The following is a 16,324-nucleotide window of genomic DNA, read 5'->3' as shown; positions in this document are numbered from 1 at the left end:
TCACACCATCGACCAATATGTATCTAACAGCTCGTCTTTGTAGAGTTCTGGCCTTGTTCCTATCTGTTGGCAGCATACCATTCATCAGATACTCCAAGAAAGGCGCCATCCACGTATCCTCCATCCGAATCTCCATACTGGATTCCATGGTTTGTATGCTCGGCTTACTCAGTCTTTCTACTGGCACGATGTTCAAGGTGTCAGCATCCCTCGCGCTTGCGAGTTTGGCTAAGGCATCTGTGTTTGAATTCTGATCTTGCGGGATTTGCTGGAGGGTGTACTTCGTGAACTGGGCTAACAAGTCTTTTGTTTTATTTAAGTAGGCCACCATTTTCAAGCCTCGCGCTTGGTATTCTCCCAGAACATGATTCACCACCAGCTGTGAATCACTGTAGATATCAAGCGTCTTTCTGTTCATATCCTTTGCCATTCTCAATCCAGCGAGGAGTGCTTCGTATTCCGCTTCATTATTTTATGCAGTGAAGTCGAACCTGATAGCGCAGTGAAATCGATGCCCTTCTGGCGTTATCAATATCACTCCCGCTCCAGCGTGGGATTCGTTGGATGAGCCATCTGTGAATAGCTTCCACGAAGGAGTTTTATCTTGAGGCACGGGCGCTTCAGGCAGTTCGCACTGCTCGCTGTCCGGGAGTTCGGTGAACTCCGCAATAAGATCGGCCAAGACTTGTCCCTTTACTGCTGCTCGCGGTGAATAGGTTATATCGAACTGCCCTAGTTCGACTGCCCATTTTAACAATCGCCCAGCCGCCTCAGGTTTTTGGAGGACTTGCCGAAGGGGCTGGTCAGTTAGAACTGTGATAGGATGGGCTTGGAAGTAAGGACGTAACTTCCTAGAGGCTAGAATTAGGCAATATGCTAACCTTTCAATTGGCAGATATCGTAATTCTGCACCGATCAGCCTCTTGCTGACATAGTAGACTGCTTTCTGTACGCCTTCTTCCTCCCGTAAAAGTACCGCGCCAGCAGCAACTTCGGTAGTCGCCAGATAAATAAACAAAGTCTCTCCTTCGATCGGCTTTGACAAGATGGGAGGTTGTGCCATATGAGCTTTCAACGCCTGGAATGCTTGCTCACAGTCTTCTATCCATTCAAACTTCTTATTCCCCCTAAGTAGATTGAAGAATGGGACGCACTTGTCTGTTGATTTCGAAATGAATCTACTTAGGGCTGCGATCCTCCAGGTTAAACTTTGTACATCTTTGATCCTTTCTGGCGACTTCATGTCGATCAGGGCTTTTATCTTTTCGGGGTTGGCCTTGATTCCTCTTGAATTTACGATAAACCCCAAAAACTTCCCTGATCCGACTCCAAAGGAACACTTGAGGGGATTCAACTTCATTTGGTACTTGTTTAACACATCAAAGCACTCTTGTAAATCCCTCACATGCCCTTCTTCCTTCTTAGACTTTACCAGCATGTCATCCACATATACCTCCATTTTTACACCGATTTGCTCCTTGAACATGTGGTTAACTAGCCGTTGGTAGGTCGCTCCTGCGTTTTTCAGTCCGAAGGGCATTACTTTGTAACAATACAAGCCCGTGTCGATCCGAAAGCTGGTGTGATCCTCATCAGGGGGATGCATGCTAATCTGGTTATAGCCTGAATATGCATCCATGAACGAGAGGATCTCGTGTCCTGCAGTTGCATCGACCAGCTGGTCGATCCTTGGGAGTGGGAAGCAGTCTTTTGGGCAGGCTTTATTGAGGTCTGTAAAATCCACGCAGGTTCGCCATTTTCCGTTAGGCTTGGGAACCAGCACTGGATTAGAGACCCACGATGGATAAAATGCCACCCTGATGAACCCATTCTCCTTTAGTCTTTCGACTTCTTCTTTTAAGGCCCTTGATCTATCTTTATCGAGCAGCCTTCTTTTCTGTTGCACAGGTGTAAAGGTTTTGTCTATATTCAGGACATGGCTGATTACTGCAGGATCTATCCCAACCATGTCTTTATGCGACCAGGCGAAAACCTCCTGGTTTTTTCGCAAGAATTCCACTAGTGGTAGGCTCTAAGTTTCTCCCAACCTTTACGACTTTGGTTGGGTCTTCATTGTCGAGTTGGACCTCCTCCAGGTCCTCGACGGGTCCAACATTTTCTTCAAAATCCCCAAAGAGAGGATCCAAATCTCCATCCTTACTTTGGGCAACACCCTATTTGGTGACTTCATCACCAGATTGGGCTTGCGTATCAACTGCCATCTGCAATCTATCCGGGGTAGTGCTCCTCGGCGTTCCACTTTTCGCCTTTGTGATCGAGGCGTTGTAGCACTCCCTGGCTTCCCTTTGGTTTCCCAAAACGCGTCCTACCCCCGCGTCTGTCGGGAACTTCATGGCTAGGTGCCACATAGAGATGACGGCCCGTAGATCAACCAGTATGGGCCTTCCAATAACGGCGTTGTACGCCGAAGGACAATCGACCACTACAAAAGTGGCAAGTAATGTCCTTGTTGCAGGCGCTGTACCCGTCGTTACTGGGAGTTTGATCAATCCGGCTGGCGCGAGTCCTTCTCCAGAGAAGCCGTATATCGTTTGATTGCAGGGCTTCAAGTCCTTCACGGACAATTTCATGCGTTCCAGTGTTGATTTATACAGGATATTCACTGAACTTCCTGTATCGACCAGTACCCTCTTCACCATCATATTGGCCATCTGGATGTCCACGACCAGCGGATCGGAATGTGGAAACCTGACGTGTTGGGTGTCGTCATCAGAGAAGGTTATCTCTCCTCCCTCTGGCCGAGCCTTTTTTGGTGCACGGTCCTCCACAGTCATCATCTCGATGTCCTGGTCGTGGCGCAGAGTCTGAGCATATCGTTCTCGGGCCTTTCCGCTATTTCCTGCAAGGTGCGGGCCTCCACAGATGGTTAAGAGTGTTCCAGCCACGGGGGTAGGCTGTAATGGTGGCGAGCGTTGGCATGTGGACGCCTGCTCGTTGCCACCCGGAGCTTCTCGTTGGGAATTTCCCGAGGCCCGTACGTATCTTCTCAAGTGTCCTTGTCTAATAAGGAACTCGATTTCGTCTTTTAACTGGTTGCATTCATTAGTGTCATGTCCGTAGTCATTATGGTAACGACAGAACTTGGTGGTGTCTCTTTTTGAAATGTCCTTTCGAATGGGCCCAGGTTTCTTGTAAGGCACATTGGAACTTGTGGCCTGATAAACCTCTCCCCGAGACTCAACGAGGGCAGTGTAGTTAGTGAACCGAGGTTCATAACGATTACCCTTGGCTCGCTTGTTGTCGGAGGTGGAAGGCTCGTTATACGGCCATTTTCCACCATTCTTGCCATTACCGTTGCCGTTCCCGTTGCCTTTGTCGTTGCCACTAGGTTTGGACCCATTGGCGGCCTTGGCGGGTTCGGAAGCCTTCTCATCCTTGCCTGAGGGCTTTCCATCGTCGACAATGGCTTCTTCAAGCTTGATATAGCGATCAACTCGATCAAAAAATTCTTGGGTAGTTCTCACCCCTTCCTTTCGGAGACTTTTCCAGAGGGGAGAACGACGTTTTACTCCTGCAGCTATGGCCATCATCTTCCCTTCGTCCCCGACCTTCTTCGCTCCAGCTGCTGCTCACATAAAACGTTGGATGTAGTCTTTCGCTGACTCCCCATCTTGTTGGCGAATTTCAACCAACTAGTTCGCTTCGGTCGGATGCACACGACCTGCATAGAACTGTCAGTAGAATTCCCTTACGAACATTTCCCAAGAAACTATGCTTGCAGGAGGGAACTTAAAAAACCATTCCTGCGCAGCTTCAGAAAGTGTTGCAGGGAAGATTCTGCACCGAGCGTCTTCGGACACTTTCTGAATATCCATCTGAATTTCAAACTTGTTGACATGGGACACTGGGTCCCCATATCCGTCAAAGTTTGGGAGTGTAGGCATTTTGAACTTGCTAGGAGTTTCGGCGTTAGCTATCCTTCGTACGAAAGGAGTGCCTTTCCTCCTATCGTGGTCAATGTAGGAAGTCCTTCCCCCGACCAGCTGTTGCACAGTCTGGTTGACGGCGTCTATCTGGGCCTGCACAGCGGCAGGAATCGCTGTGGCCTCTGTTTCCGGGGGGACGTTCTCGCCATGCCTCTCACGGCGATCGTTGAGTACATCTCTTAAGTCCTCTTCTCTTCTCCACTGCTCGCTACCCCCGAGCTGGTTGAAGACATTATTTTGTCTGAGCTACCCCCCAACATCCTGTCTATTTGGTTGGTCATCTTGAGGTACCTGGCTCCTGCCTTGACCTCTTTCTTCATTCCTCCCACCGACATTTCCTTTGCCTGAGTCGGCCTCATTATATTCGTGGCCATCTCTGAACCTCGACTGGCTATGGTGAGATCGACTGTTCCCTCGATGTCCGTTCCTGGCTGAATCGTCCTGAGCGTTAGAGGGTGGCCTACGCTGGTCGTGGTGTCCCCGTGCATCATCGTGCCGTGGGGGGCCCCAGACCGCAGAGCCTAACTCTGAGTCCCTCCTGTTACCAGGAGGGTGTTGACCTCTGTTCGGTGAATTTGGCCCATCATCCCTACGGCGTCTAGGACTGCGAGGCTGATGCTCGGTCCTATTCTGCCTCTGTTGCGGGGGATTACCCCGAGCAGCCTGGGATGGTGGCTGTGCCTCAGGATCCAGTGGGACATCGTCATGGGGCATCTGTGGCTGCTCGGGCCTTTGCGGAATTGAAGGCTGAATCGGTGGGCTAGGATTGGGACCCCTCTGAGATGGCCCATTAGCAGGTTGGTTAGGCTGCGAAGCAGGTGCAGCCTGATTTCTAGCTAGCAGCAAGGCTGCCTCGAGGGCTCCCATGGCTTCGCCCTGGCAGCGGTCCACCTCCGCCTGCCTTTCGCTCAATTCCGCGCGCTGCCGTTCAATCTCCTGCTGCTGCCGCGCCATAACTTCAGTGGCAGTCTCCTGACTGGCTATTAGACTAGCCAGTTCTTCCTGCAACGCGCCTAGGGTACTCTTCAACGTTGCATCATCCATTTCCTCCTCCTCAAATTCCAGTTGTGGTTCATCCTCTGCCATGCTTACAGGAGGAGGAGGAGGTGGCGGGTTTGATGGTGTAGCGGCGGCTGCCTGTCCAGTTTTCTTTCCAGCTTTCGCCATTAGTTTTCTCAACAACGATAAATCAAGCTCTCAATGAAAGCACCAGAATGTTGACCCACGATTTGTCCAACTGACACGGAGTCAGAATATGCTTGATATGAATGAAAGTAATGAGAAGAACGTAATGACAAAAGTAAATAAGACACAGTATTTTATAGTGGTTCGGCCCCAGGATCTGGTAATGACCTACGTCCACTTAGGTTGATATTGATATAAAAATCAGATGAGTGATCAAAGAACTAGGGTTCAATGAGTTTCACTGATATCTGAAGAACAATAGAATATTACTAGGAGAACTACTATAGTCTCAAATGATTCAAAAGCCAAAAGTCCCTCCCTTGAGCTATCTCTTGCTATTTATAGGCTCAAGGGGGATTACAAAAGATTGTTACAAATATTCTTTCCTGAATAATCGGATACTCAAGAGATTGTGTGAGATAAATTCAGGATTCACAAAGATCTTCCCTTTAATGTTGCCTTGTATGCGGAGCTATCGACCAGACTGGTCGCAGGTAAGACAGGTTCGCACTGCTTCTAATGTGTCTTCTGGTCGATACTCTAGTAGAACGTTTCCAGGTGTCAGCCATGTGTCCAGGGATCACTTGCCACGTCACCAATGCTAATTTTTTTTTGATAACACATATAAAGCATTAAAATATAAAAAAATAATACATATTCAAGTTTGTTTTTTATTTTTAATTTTACAAAAAAAAAATTTATAATAAATACTCAAAACATATATTATAAAAATAATAGGCCACCGGCTTGGAGGAGGAGGAGGTGACAGGGGCTCGGGGTGGTGGGATTGCGGCGTCAGGGAGGAGGGGCTCGGGGTGGTGGGGGTGCAACATCGAGGACGGGGGGCTTGGAGGAGGAGGAGGCAGCAGGGGTGGGCTTGGGGTGGCGTCGGGGTGGGGTGGTGCGGCGTCGTAGTGGGGTGGGGTGGGCTCGGGGTTGTGGTTGTGGTCGGGGTGGGGTGGGGCTCGGTTGGGGTGGGCTTGAGGTGTCGTTGGGGTGGGTGGGCTTAGGGTGGGGTGGTGCAGCGTCGCAGTGGGGTGGGCTTGGGGTGGTGGTCGAGGTGGCGTCAGGTGGGGGGGGGGTGGAGGGTGGTGAAGAGAGAGAGAGAGAGAGAGAGAGAGAGAGAGAGAGAGTCTGTGTAAGAAAAATGGGGAAAAAGGGAGGGGGTGGATGATGTAATATCATTAAACTTTTGCCGCACGCGTTTCGTTGCGCCAGCGAAAGTCATAAATTGCGCTGGCAAATGTCACCTATGTTGCCCTAATACAAAAGTTTTCACCTACCACGTGCATTTTAAAATGCGAAGGTGGGAATTTTCCCACTATACTTTTGCCGGCGCACTTCGTCAAATGCGTCGGTAAAAGTACTTTTACCAACGCACTATTTCGCCGGCAAAAATGGTTTTGCGTTGGAAAAATATATATTTTTTCTTGTTTAATTAATAAAATTATTTCAATTATCCGCACACAATAATTAAAACATTTTATTGTCTAAACAACAAAATAATAGTTCAAATGATTAACATAATACTAATTTCGGGTGTTATATCGAAGGAGATCGAAACATTCATGCACTACCATAAATGGACTTGGGCCCAATACCTTTATTTTGAATTTAAATCTCAATTGGGCCTAAATTCAAAACCTTTTATTTATTTTAATTAATTAATTAAATCATTATTCAAATTAACTAATTATAATTTGAAACTTGATTTAATTTTATTTATTTATATTGACACTAATTTATCAATATTAATAAATTTACCCAAAGATTCTCTTTTATTCTCTAAATATCATATCTCTATAAATTTTCCAAAATTGACCTAGTCAACTGTAAAAAAAAATCCTAATTGATAATTACATCAATTAATTGAGACATTCTAGATGATTTACTCAAAGGTGATGCGGGGACTATGGATCCATGAAATCAAGCTGCAATAAGTTACCGTGAATTTATTTACGAATAATTTCACTACCTTATTAATTCCTCGTGACTCCACTATAGACTTGGAATTGAACTCTTGAATTCATAGAACGTATTTTCCAAACCATAAATACGTTATCCATTGTTATAACCATTACAGTTAGTCAATCCTATATCGATGACTTACTAACAAGTTTGGTGAAAATTACCGTTTTACCCATCATCAGTATTTTATCTTTAACTCCCACTAAGTTCCTTATAAATGATATTTCTGTGAACTTAATCACAAAAATGAGATCTCAATCATTTAACCTTTTGAACAAAGCAATTAAGGAAATCATCTTTTCACTTCTCATACAGAAGTTATAGATTTCATAACTATGAATAATACTCCCACTCAATTACATTACTAAATCTCCAAGATGTAAATATGGGCTAGACCGTAGGGTAAGCTGGTAACAAACAAGTCAAAAGATTTAAATAATATAATTAGCAGAATATTATCACTCAGAATTAAGATCGACTTAACCTATGGTCAACGTTGTGACATTGATTAGATTCGATAACAACGATACTTATTTATCAATCAATAATCAATATTGGTCCTAGTCCGATGTAACCAAATACATCCGATCATATCAACTTGGTCAATGCCTTGGACAAGACATCACACTCCTAATGTGTAAGTAGATCATATCGTAGATTTCCTAATCAGTGAAAATCCAATGCACTGATCTAATCTAGGACTCGTTGTTTTGAATATATAATTACAAGTATAATCCACTGTGACCTAGTCACTATAATTGTAACTATCCATATGTTCAGGATTTTATGAATGTTTGTATTAATTGAATAAACATGCAATTGAATAAACAAAACGATTTCTACTTCTTTTATTGATAATAATAACGTGTTACATAAGAAATATGGTTTTATTAAGGGCATAAAACCCAACACGTACAACCTACCCTATATATATCACAAGAGTTTATCTACTAACACATTCAATAAAATTACTATTAATTCTTGTTAATGATAATAAAAGATCAGTGGTATGATCGACTATTCATTTGTTCCTCAAAATATCTAACGTTTCAAGAAATTATCAATAATGAAACATACATATATATATTAACAAAAGAACAATACTTGATCATATCATCGGTAACACTAATAATGTTGAGTAAGACTAAGATTGCATAGATTCATAAACTTATGGGTAATACAACCGTTTATTAGACCTATGATAGCAATTTTTAAAAGAAATGATAATCGTATGGTTAGATAAGCATAATCGACAATGATCACAACATTCTTAGTTCATAATTACAAAGTTAATTAGTATTATTATTGATTTTAGATCAATCTAATAACTTTATACCCTTAATTAGATGTTAAATAATTATTAATTAATGAATCATACTATATAATACTATAATCACTTATAAAAATAAAAAAGAATTGTGTATTTAAATTCCTCAATACTTTTACCAGTGTGTTTATGAATTTTACCAGCATGTTTAGAAGACTTTTGCCGGGGCAACATCGTAATGCGCCGACAAAAATACCACTGTCAAATGAAGGTTCGTATAAAAATTACTTTTTTCGGTGCAATAATGCCTAGTGCGCCGGCAAAAAGTAGGGCGTAAAAAGTGTGCAAACTTTTGCTGGCACAATTGGAAATGGCGCCGGCAAAGTTTCTTTTGCCAGCATATTTCGTAATTGCGTTAGGAAAACCCACTTTTAGCGGCGTAAATTTTCATTGGTAACAACAAGGTTTTTTGCCGGCGCAATTCGTGAAACGCACTGGCAAAAGCTCGATTTCTTGAAGTGATATAAATAACTACAAATTATTGATTTAGTTCTACAATAACAGGGATGATTGCAGAATGTATATCGTCATACAAAAAAATTAGAACTATAATTATCCACGTACCAAAAACACGAATAAGATGCATCGGTGCGCTCATTTTTGAGGTGCACCATAGAATTCTCTTATATTTTATTATATAATTGTTAACAAAATTGAGCAATAATGGTTTTTAGCGCAATAGATACATATAATTTCTAATTAATACCATACACTACTTCATGATGAACTTATTTTTAATTGAGAATATATTATTTTAATGCATTTTATTTTGTTTTAGTATTAACCTTTTTGCCTCCAGTATAATAAATATCAAAATACAAATTTATTTTGGAAATTTTACATAAAGTGCCAAATATATCACAATATAAACTTTTTTACTGCCACACGACAATAATTACTTTTCTACTAATCACGTTTTTTATGTTTACGTTATATGTTTTTTTATTACAAAAATACTACTTTTGTCTCTTCCGTGTAATTTGTATTGATGAAGTTTTTTTTTTTTTTTTTTGAATTTTTTCTGACAACTTCCCACTCTTTCCACTTTCACAATATACACTCTTCCACTCTTCTCTCCATTTTTTTTCTGCTCCATGATCACACTAGTTTATTTCTGCTCCACAATCACACTAGTATCTTCATTTTCCCCCTAAAAATTGTGTTCTTAATAGTTATTGAAGTATTTAAGCGCACGTTCTTTGTTGTTATATACAGCATTATCTATCATTTATGGCTATAGGGATCTACTACTCCTTTTCTAATTAAAAAAAAATCCAAAGTCTCCAATGATTTCTAAACAAGCTTCGCTAATGGGGAAGAAAGCTTCTGTGAAGCAGATTGAAGAGAAACCAAGCTCTCATAACTTTCCCAAAGTCGAGTCATCAAAATCCCAATCTCAGAAACGGAAGTTGGTTTCTGATGCTATTGAAAGGAGGAAGGAGAAAAAAGTGAAATCAACCAAAGTTATGGGAGATGATCCGAAAGAATTTGTTGTTAAGGTTTGCATGTTGTTTGTATTGTATTGTTTTGATGTTGGTTTTTAGGGTTTTGCATATTTTTTTTCACTTTGACTGTTGAATGTACCGAATTTGTTTCTTGTAATGTTTGTTTGAATATGTATTGTAAGTTTTAGTAATTTGCCCATTTTAAAGTTTCTTATATCATCATGTTGTTTGGTTGTGTTATTATTGTTGTTTTGTTTATGTTTTTTTTTTAATTTTATTGTGCGTGGATCGTGATTTACAGTTGAATGAAAATAATGTGTTCGTTTTAATGTTTGTTTGAAATTGCATTATAAGTTATTAGGTTAATTTATAGTTTTAGAAATTTATTTTCGGAGCTTATTTTTATTTTTAATTCTATTTATTGTTGTTGTTTCTAAGTTTACTGTTTGTTTTTGTTGTTGTGTGGTGGTTTTGGTGTTTTTTTTTTTTTTTTTTTATGTCCGTTGTTGTTTATGTTATTTTTGTTTTGTTATTTTATGATTGTTTCATTACTATTTTTGTTAATTTAATTTTTATATATATTTTTTGTAGGATTGGCATTACTTAATCTATCCAAAGCAATATTTTAACGCCCAGGTTGTATCTTGTTGTACTTATCAGGTTTTTAAGGACATTAATGACTATTTGTCTGATAAACAAAAACAAATGTTTTTTTGAAACTTGTTTTGGTAGCTTCTTGAATCTTCATGCATTTAATCCACAACCACAATCAATTCTTGGGCTGTTATTGAGGAACTTAAGCAGCCAGATGAGTATGAGCTATGGGTTATTGGTAGTGGTATTAGGTTGAGGTTTAGTATTGAAGAGTTTTGCTTTAATTTCTGGTTTAGATTCTGAAGGGGGGTGCAATAATTTGAATTTCAAACAAGATTCAAATAGCTTTTTGGATAAATATTGGCTAGGTTGTGATAAGATTTCTAAGCAGTCTATTTGTGAGTGTTTTAGGGCAAAGAGGTGGGGTGATGATGATGAAGTTGCTGTAAAGTTGGTTGTTCTCTATTTTGTGTAGTGGTTTCTACTTAGTTCTAGGAAGGAAAAAGAAGTTATGCGTGAAGATTTAGATGCTGTTGATAGTGGTCATTAAGTACGCATGGGGTAAGAAATCTTTTGATGAAACCATTATGTCTTTGAAGGATAAATTAGATAGTTGATACAATGCTGTACAAAATTCAAATGAGGAGAAGAAAGTTAAACCTTATAATACATTGGTTGGTTGCCCACATGTGTTTCAAGTTTGGTTTTATTAGTGTTGCTGCTATATGGTTGGAAGTCCTGCAAATTGGTTTCTAAAACTATTCCGAGGATTGCTAGGTGGAGTTCTTCTAGCACTCCTCATCTGAGATTGTTGAAGGTTACTGTTTTATATATTCCATCTAAGAAGGTATAGTTTTATGTTGTTTGTATGTTAGTTTACTGTTGTTATACATTGCCTGCCTATTACATTTTATTGTTTTTATGTTTTTTGGTGGTTGTTTTGTAGTTGATGTTGAGAAATCTGAAGCTAAATGATAATGAGGTTGCTGTCTACAAGTTGGGTGGATTTGCTTTCAACGCAGATGTTGATGAAGTTGGTGAAGCAAAAGTAGATTCTGTGTCTAATGTGGGTCTTGTTGGTGGTGAAATCCCGACAACCCTCCCTGATGGGCCCACCCAATTTGATTCTTTAAATGCTAAGATGGATTCGTTGGTGTCTAAGCATGAAGGAATGGCTGCAGAGTTATTGGATTTGAAGGAGTATGTGAAGTCTCAATTTATTGGTGTTATTGCTCTATTGTCTGTTATGTACGAGATGGATATTGTTTTTGTGGATGCATTTGACAAGGTAGTGTTTTTTAGATGTTGTTATGTTATTGTTCTGGTTATGTTACTACCCTGGTTTATGTATATATGTGTGTTGTTTAATGTTTTGGTTTTTAAATGCAGGGTGAAGAGAATAATTCTGATGATGATGATAAAGGGAGTGACAACGATCGTGAGAAGAGTAATGAAAATAAAGAAGAGGTTAACAAGGAAGAAGAAGAGTATGCTGGAAAAGATGAAGGCGAGGACAAGGGGGAAGAAGGAAATTCTGGTGTAGATATTTAAGGAAAGCAAAATGATATTAGTGGAGAAGATGATGATAAGGTTCACAGTGAAGACACTGAGAGTGACACGGAACAGAATGTGTCTACATAGCCGACTTCAGTCCACTCATGGCATAGAAATGAAGATTTATTTATTGTTTTTGTTATTATGATTGAAACTTTAGTTTTTTGTTATTTTGTTAATTGTAGTTTTTTTAACATTGTTTTTTATTTTTTTTGGACTAAAAGCATGTTTAGTTATTGTCCTGTTCTTAGATAATTATCATTTTATGGTTGTAATTATTTTATAATTTCAATGGATATTTTCTGTTTTGGTCATTGTTTTTGTCAATTTTTGTGTGCATAAAGTTATATATTCATTGTTATTGTTATAATATATTTTATGTATGTACAATTATCTTTTTATTTTTTCATTATTGTTGTTTTATTAATGTTGTAGTGTTGCAATTTTATTAATAAAATGACCAATTTTAGTAAATGTGTTTTTCTGTTGTTTTTACAGGTGGTTGATGTTTTAGCAACTGTATTAGATGTTGTGAAACCTATGAAGTAGCGTGAACTTGATGCTTATAATGAATCTCTTGATTTTGGAGATGATGCAATTGTTTTGTCTAAGGAGGACATAGTTGAAAACGATGTTGTTGTGTCTAAGGATGTTATTGATGAAAATGATATTGTTTCAGGCAATGTAGTTTGTTTATTTTTATTTTATTTTTTGAAAAATATTTATTTTATTCCATTGTTCACTTTTTGTTTTTATTTTTGAAGGTTGCTAGTGAAAAAGATTTTGATGCATTTTTCAATGGGTTAAGTCAACTTCAAATTGAAAAAACTGTGTTGTCTGGACTAGAGGTTGTTTCAAAAATGAAGGTTTGGGTTGTTGTTTATTTGTTGTTGTTTTATTGTTGACATGTTGTTATATATGTTTGCTATTATTCCATACATTTTTCAATCCATTGTTGTTTTACAGATTCCTACTAGTTCCTCTGCAGTTGTTGAAAGCATGGTCATTGGTGATCAATTAGGTCAGGAGGGACTTGGTGTTGTACTAGCGGAAGAGTCTAATGTTGTTATTTCTGGTAGTGTTGTTGAGGTTAAGGATAGTAATATTATAGAGAAGAGAATTATGAAGCCTGGAGTGGCTTTGAAATCTCCATTCCAGCAAGATTTTGTATCTTCTTGTTTTGGTTCTGGTGAAGAAGGTGAAACATTTAAGATGGTGACTTATGTAGAAGGGTTGTTTCCGCTAGATGACAAGATTAGAGAGGTCCCTACTGAGGAGCATGAGAAGGAATTTGATATTTGGCATCTTGATGGTCGAAATATTGTTCTTTTCATTTTTAATATGTTTTTTCTTTATTTCAGGAAAAATAATGTTTATTTGAATGGTAAAAATACATTTAAGCCTGCCTTTGACTTTGGAGTTGATACAGTGAATGATAAGCTGTGGTTCCACATACTTTCTCATTGTGGAGAATGTCTAACTGACTCGGTGAGTTTTTTTTTTGTTCTTACATATAATTGTTGTATTTTTTTCTAATGTTAGTATGGTGTTGCACTTATGTTGTAATGATGTGCTTTATGAGAATTTATTTTGTTATTCTTTCATATTGGTTTCAACATATTGATGTCATATTCTATTACTTAAGGAAGAAGGGGATGTATTCAACTTCTCAGGTGAACTTCACTACAACAAATTGTTTTTTTAGTGATAGCATATCTTCTCTTTATGAGAAATTTTTGCAAAAGAATCAGGATGCATTAGTTCTTAACCATAGGCATTCAGATGCTCGGTTTATAAAAGGTAAAAAATTTATATGTGGTAAACCATGTTTTGTTTCCAGCCAATATGAGGAAGAAGAGCCATTGGATTCTAGGGAATTTGAATATAAGGGAAAGTATTCTTTACATGTATAATTCGTTGAATTCTCGGTGGTATGAAGCTGCTTCTATGGCAGCTATGGAACCATATTCTGTCTTGCTGGCATTTTTTTTTAGTTGCTGCATTTTTAAAATATTAGAAAGGACCCTAGTGCAATATCTGTTGATTCCAAGACTCCTTTTTCTGTTGCTATTGCCTCAACAAGAGGACAAGTAAGTAATGTCCTATGTTTATTTTATTCTATTTAATATTTTTAATGCTTGTTTACATTTTACCAATCCATTAAATGGTGTCTATTTTGCAGTGATTGTGATATTTTTGTTGCATCCTTTGCTGAGTATTTTGCTGATTGCAAGGAAATTCCATCAAGTGATTTTTCAGTTGAAGATCACTGTTCGGGATTGGTTGTTCTTCATTATTCTTATGGAAAAATGATTCAAATTGAGAACGTTGCTAGTCAACTTGAACTTCGAAAGAAGTCTCCTAAAAAAGATAGAAAAAGTTGGAAGAAAGTGAAAAAAGCTGTGTTTGAAGGATTAATGACTGTGTTTTTTTTTTTTTTGTCGGCAGCTTTGTAACAACTCTTTAGCAACAATAGAACAACTTCAAACATTGTGTTTATTGTTTTTTTTATGTAATTTTAGTTTTCTAGATAATAATCTAGTTTCTTGGTTTATTTTGGTAACAATTATCATGTTGGTCCTATTTCCTTTTCAATATATTTCCAGACTTTCATCTTTCTATTATTTGTCATTTTTGTTTGTTTGACTATTACAACTATATAGCAACAATACAACAACATCCTCATAATATAGGCAATTATGTTTTAAAAAGAATAACTGGTGATCAATAATTATGACTTAATATCAGTATGATGCATACGTCCCAAAATCTATAAAGACAATAAAAAAACATTTCATTTTAAAACAAGGGAGCAACAAGAATTAATCATTTTCCTTCCAATGTTTAAGTGTTTAAAATAAATAAAAATTGAAACCAATGTTATTTATTTAGGTGATTTGATAAACTAGCATCTTTTTATGTGTTGCTGTGTTATTATTCTCAACTTCTTGGTGGTCAGGTTCGACATGTCTTCCTATTATGACCTCTTTGTCCACACTTGCTACACTTTTTCTTCTTTTTAGTTTCCCAAGAAGCTATAATTCTTCTTTTCTTTGGTCTTCCAGCCTTCACTCTTTCAAATAGAGGAAACACTATGATGTCTTTGAAAAAGTCTGGTAATTCCCAATGTTGTTGTTTCCCTACTGGATACACAGTTGCATCGTATGTTTCTAACCATACTTTTGTTGTGTAGTAATGTGAACAATAGTCGTAGGGGTCTATGTTCATCTCCATCATCACAGCAAGAGCATGACCACATGGCATTTCATCCTTCTAAAATCTATTCCAAGTGCAAATTCGTTCTTTAAGATTTACAATCCATGACTTATCTTCTTTAAATACCTCAAACAAATATTCATTTGTTGGCTTTACCTGTATTATATGTTGTATAGGTATAGTGGAAACATTAGAGCAACACAATAGCAACAACAATGATTAGCAGAAATAATTAAAAAAAAACTAAAAAATTGATCAATCTTACAGTTAATTTCAAAGAGTATACGAAGTTGTTGGTGAGTGCTTGTTCTGCAGCTGGTGTCAATCTTGTCATTGTTTTCTGAGTTAGTTTCCTATTAGTGTATGTCCAATCTTGAAGTAATCCATGCAAACACTCCAAAAGTGTTGTGACATGTACTTCTCTAGCTTCCACAGTGGCTGCGTTAAGTGACTCAGCAATATTGGAAGTCATTATCGAGTACCTTTTGTTTTTGGAGTAGAATCTTGACCATTTATGATATCCAATTTTCTACAAATAAGGAATTATTCACTTATCCAAGTTGTCAAGCTCCTTCATATGATATTCGAATTTCTTTTCTGTGTACGCGGTTGCTGCAACAAAGAAAGGTACACTGTATTCCTTAACATGTTTCTTGTAGGTTGTTTAACAGGTGGAACATACAGAAGCCATGTGTTATTTCTGGGAAAACTTTGTTTGTTGCTTTGATTATGCTTTCATGTCGATCTGATATTATACACTAGTCTTCTCTAACCCCATATGCTTCTCTTAATTTTGTGAAAAACCACTCCCATGACTTGTTGTTCTTAGAATCTACTATACAAAAAGCATGTGGGAATATTTTACCTCCTGCATCCTGTGCACTAGTAGAAAGCAACGTTCCTCCATATGCAGACTTCAGGAAAGTGCCATCAATAACTATTATAGGTTTGCATTTTGCCCAGCCTCTCAAAGATGCATTCAAGATCATGAATAGAAACAACAAACTATCATCTTCTCATTTTTCAATGTCAACTATAATTCCAGGGTTGGTTTTTTGTAGCATGTACAAGTAACTCGGTATGAGGTT

The 16,324-nt window shown here is 38.4% G+C and overlaps 1 protein-coding gene across 1 annotated transcript; it reads right to left on the bottom strand.

The window, feature by feature from the left end:
* Positions 1–14,975: 14,975 nt before the first annotated feature.
* Positions 14,976–15,708, bottom strand: LOC133814871 (uncharacterized). The gene is made up of 3 exons (XM_062247778.1): positions 15,502–15,708; positions 15,336–15,392; positions 14,976–15,293 (listed from the first exon to the last, which is right to left on the bottom strand). The coding sequence occupies exons 1-3, from the start codon at positions 15,706–15,708 to the stop codon at positions 14,976–14,978; spliced, it is 582 nt and encodes a 193-aa protein (XP_062103762.1).
* Between the last annotated feature and the right edge of the window lie 616 nt (positions 15,709–16,324).

This window comes from Humulus lupulus, chromosome 2, assembly GCF_963169125.1.
Source record: "Humulus lupulus chromosome 2, drHumLupu1.1, whole genome shotgun sequence".
Lineage (NCBI taxonomy): Eukaryota > Viridiplantae > Streptophyta > Magnoliopsida > Rosales > Cannabaceae > Humulus > Humulus lupulus.
Note: the sequence above shows the minus strand (reverse complement) of the source record. Positions and strands in the feature narration are given on the sequence as shown.

Excerpts from the sequence above, each read along its gene's own strand:
- LOC133814871 (XM_062247778.1), bottom strand. The coding sequence starts at position 15,708 with ATGACTTCCAATATTGCTGAGTCACTTAACGCAGCCACTGTGGAAGCT. Across the intron at positions 15,393-15,501 it reads TATACTCTTTGAAATTAACT|GTAAAGCCAACAAATGAATA; the intron begins GTAAGATTGATC and ends CATATAATACAG. Across the intron at positions 15,294-15,335 it reads AAGAAGATAAGTCATGGATT|AAGGATGAAATGCCATGTGG; the intron begins GTAAATCTTAAA and ends AATAGATTTTAG.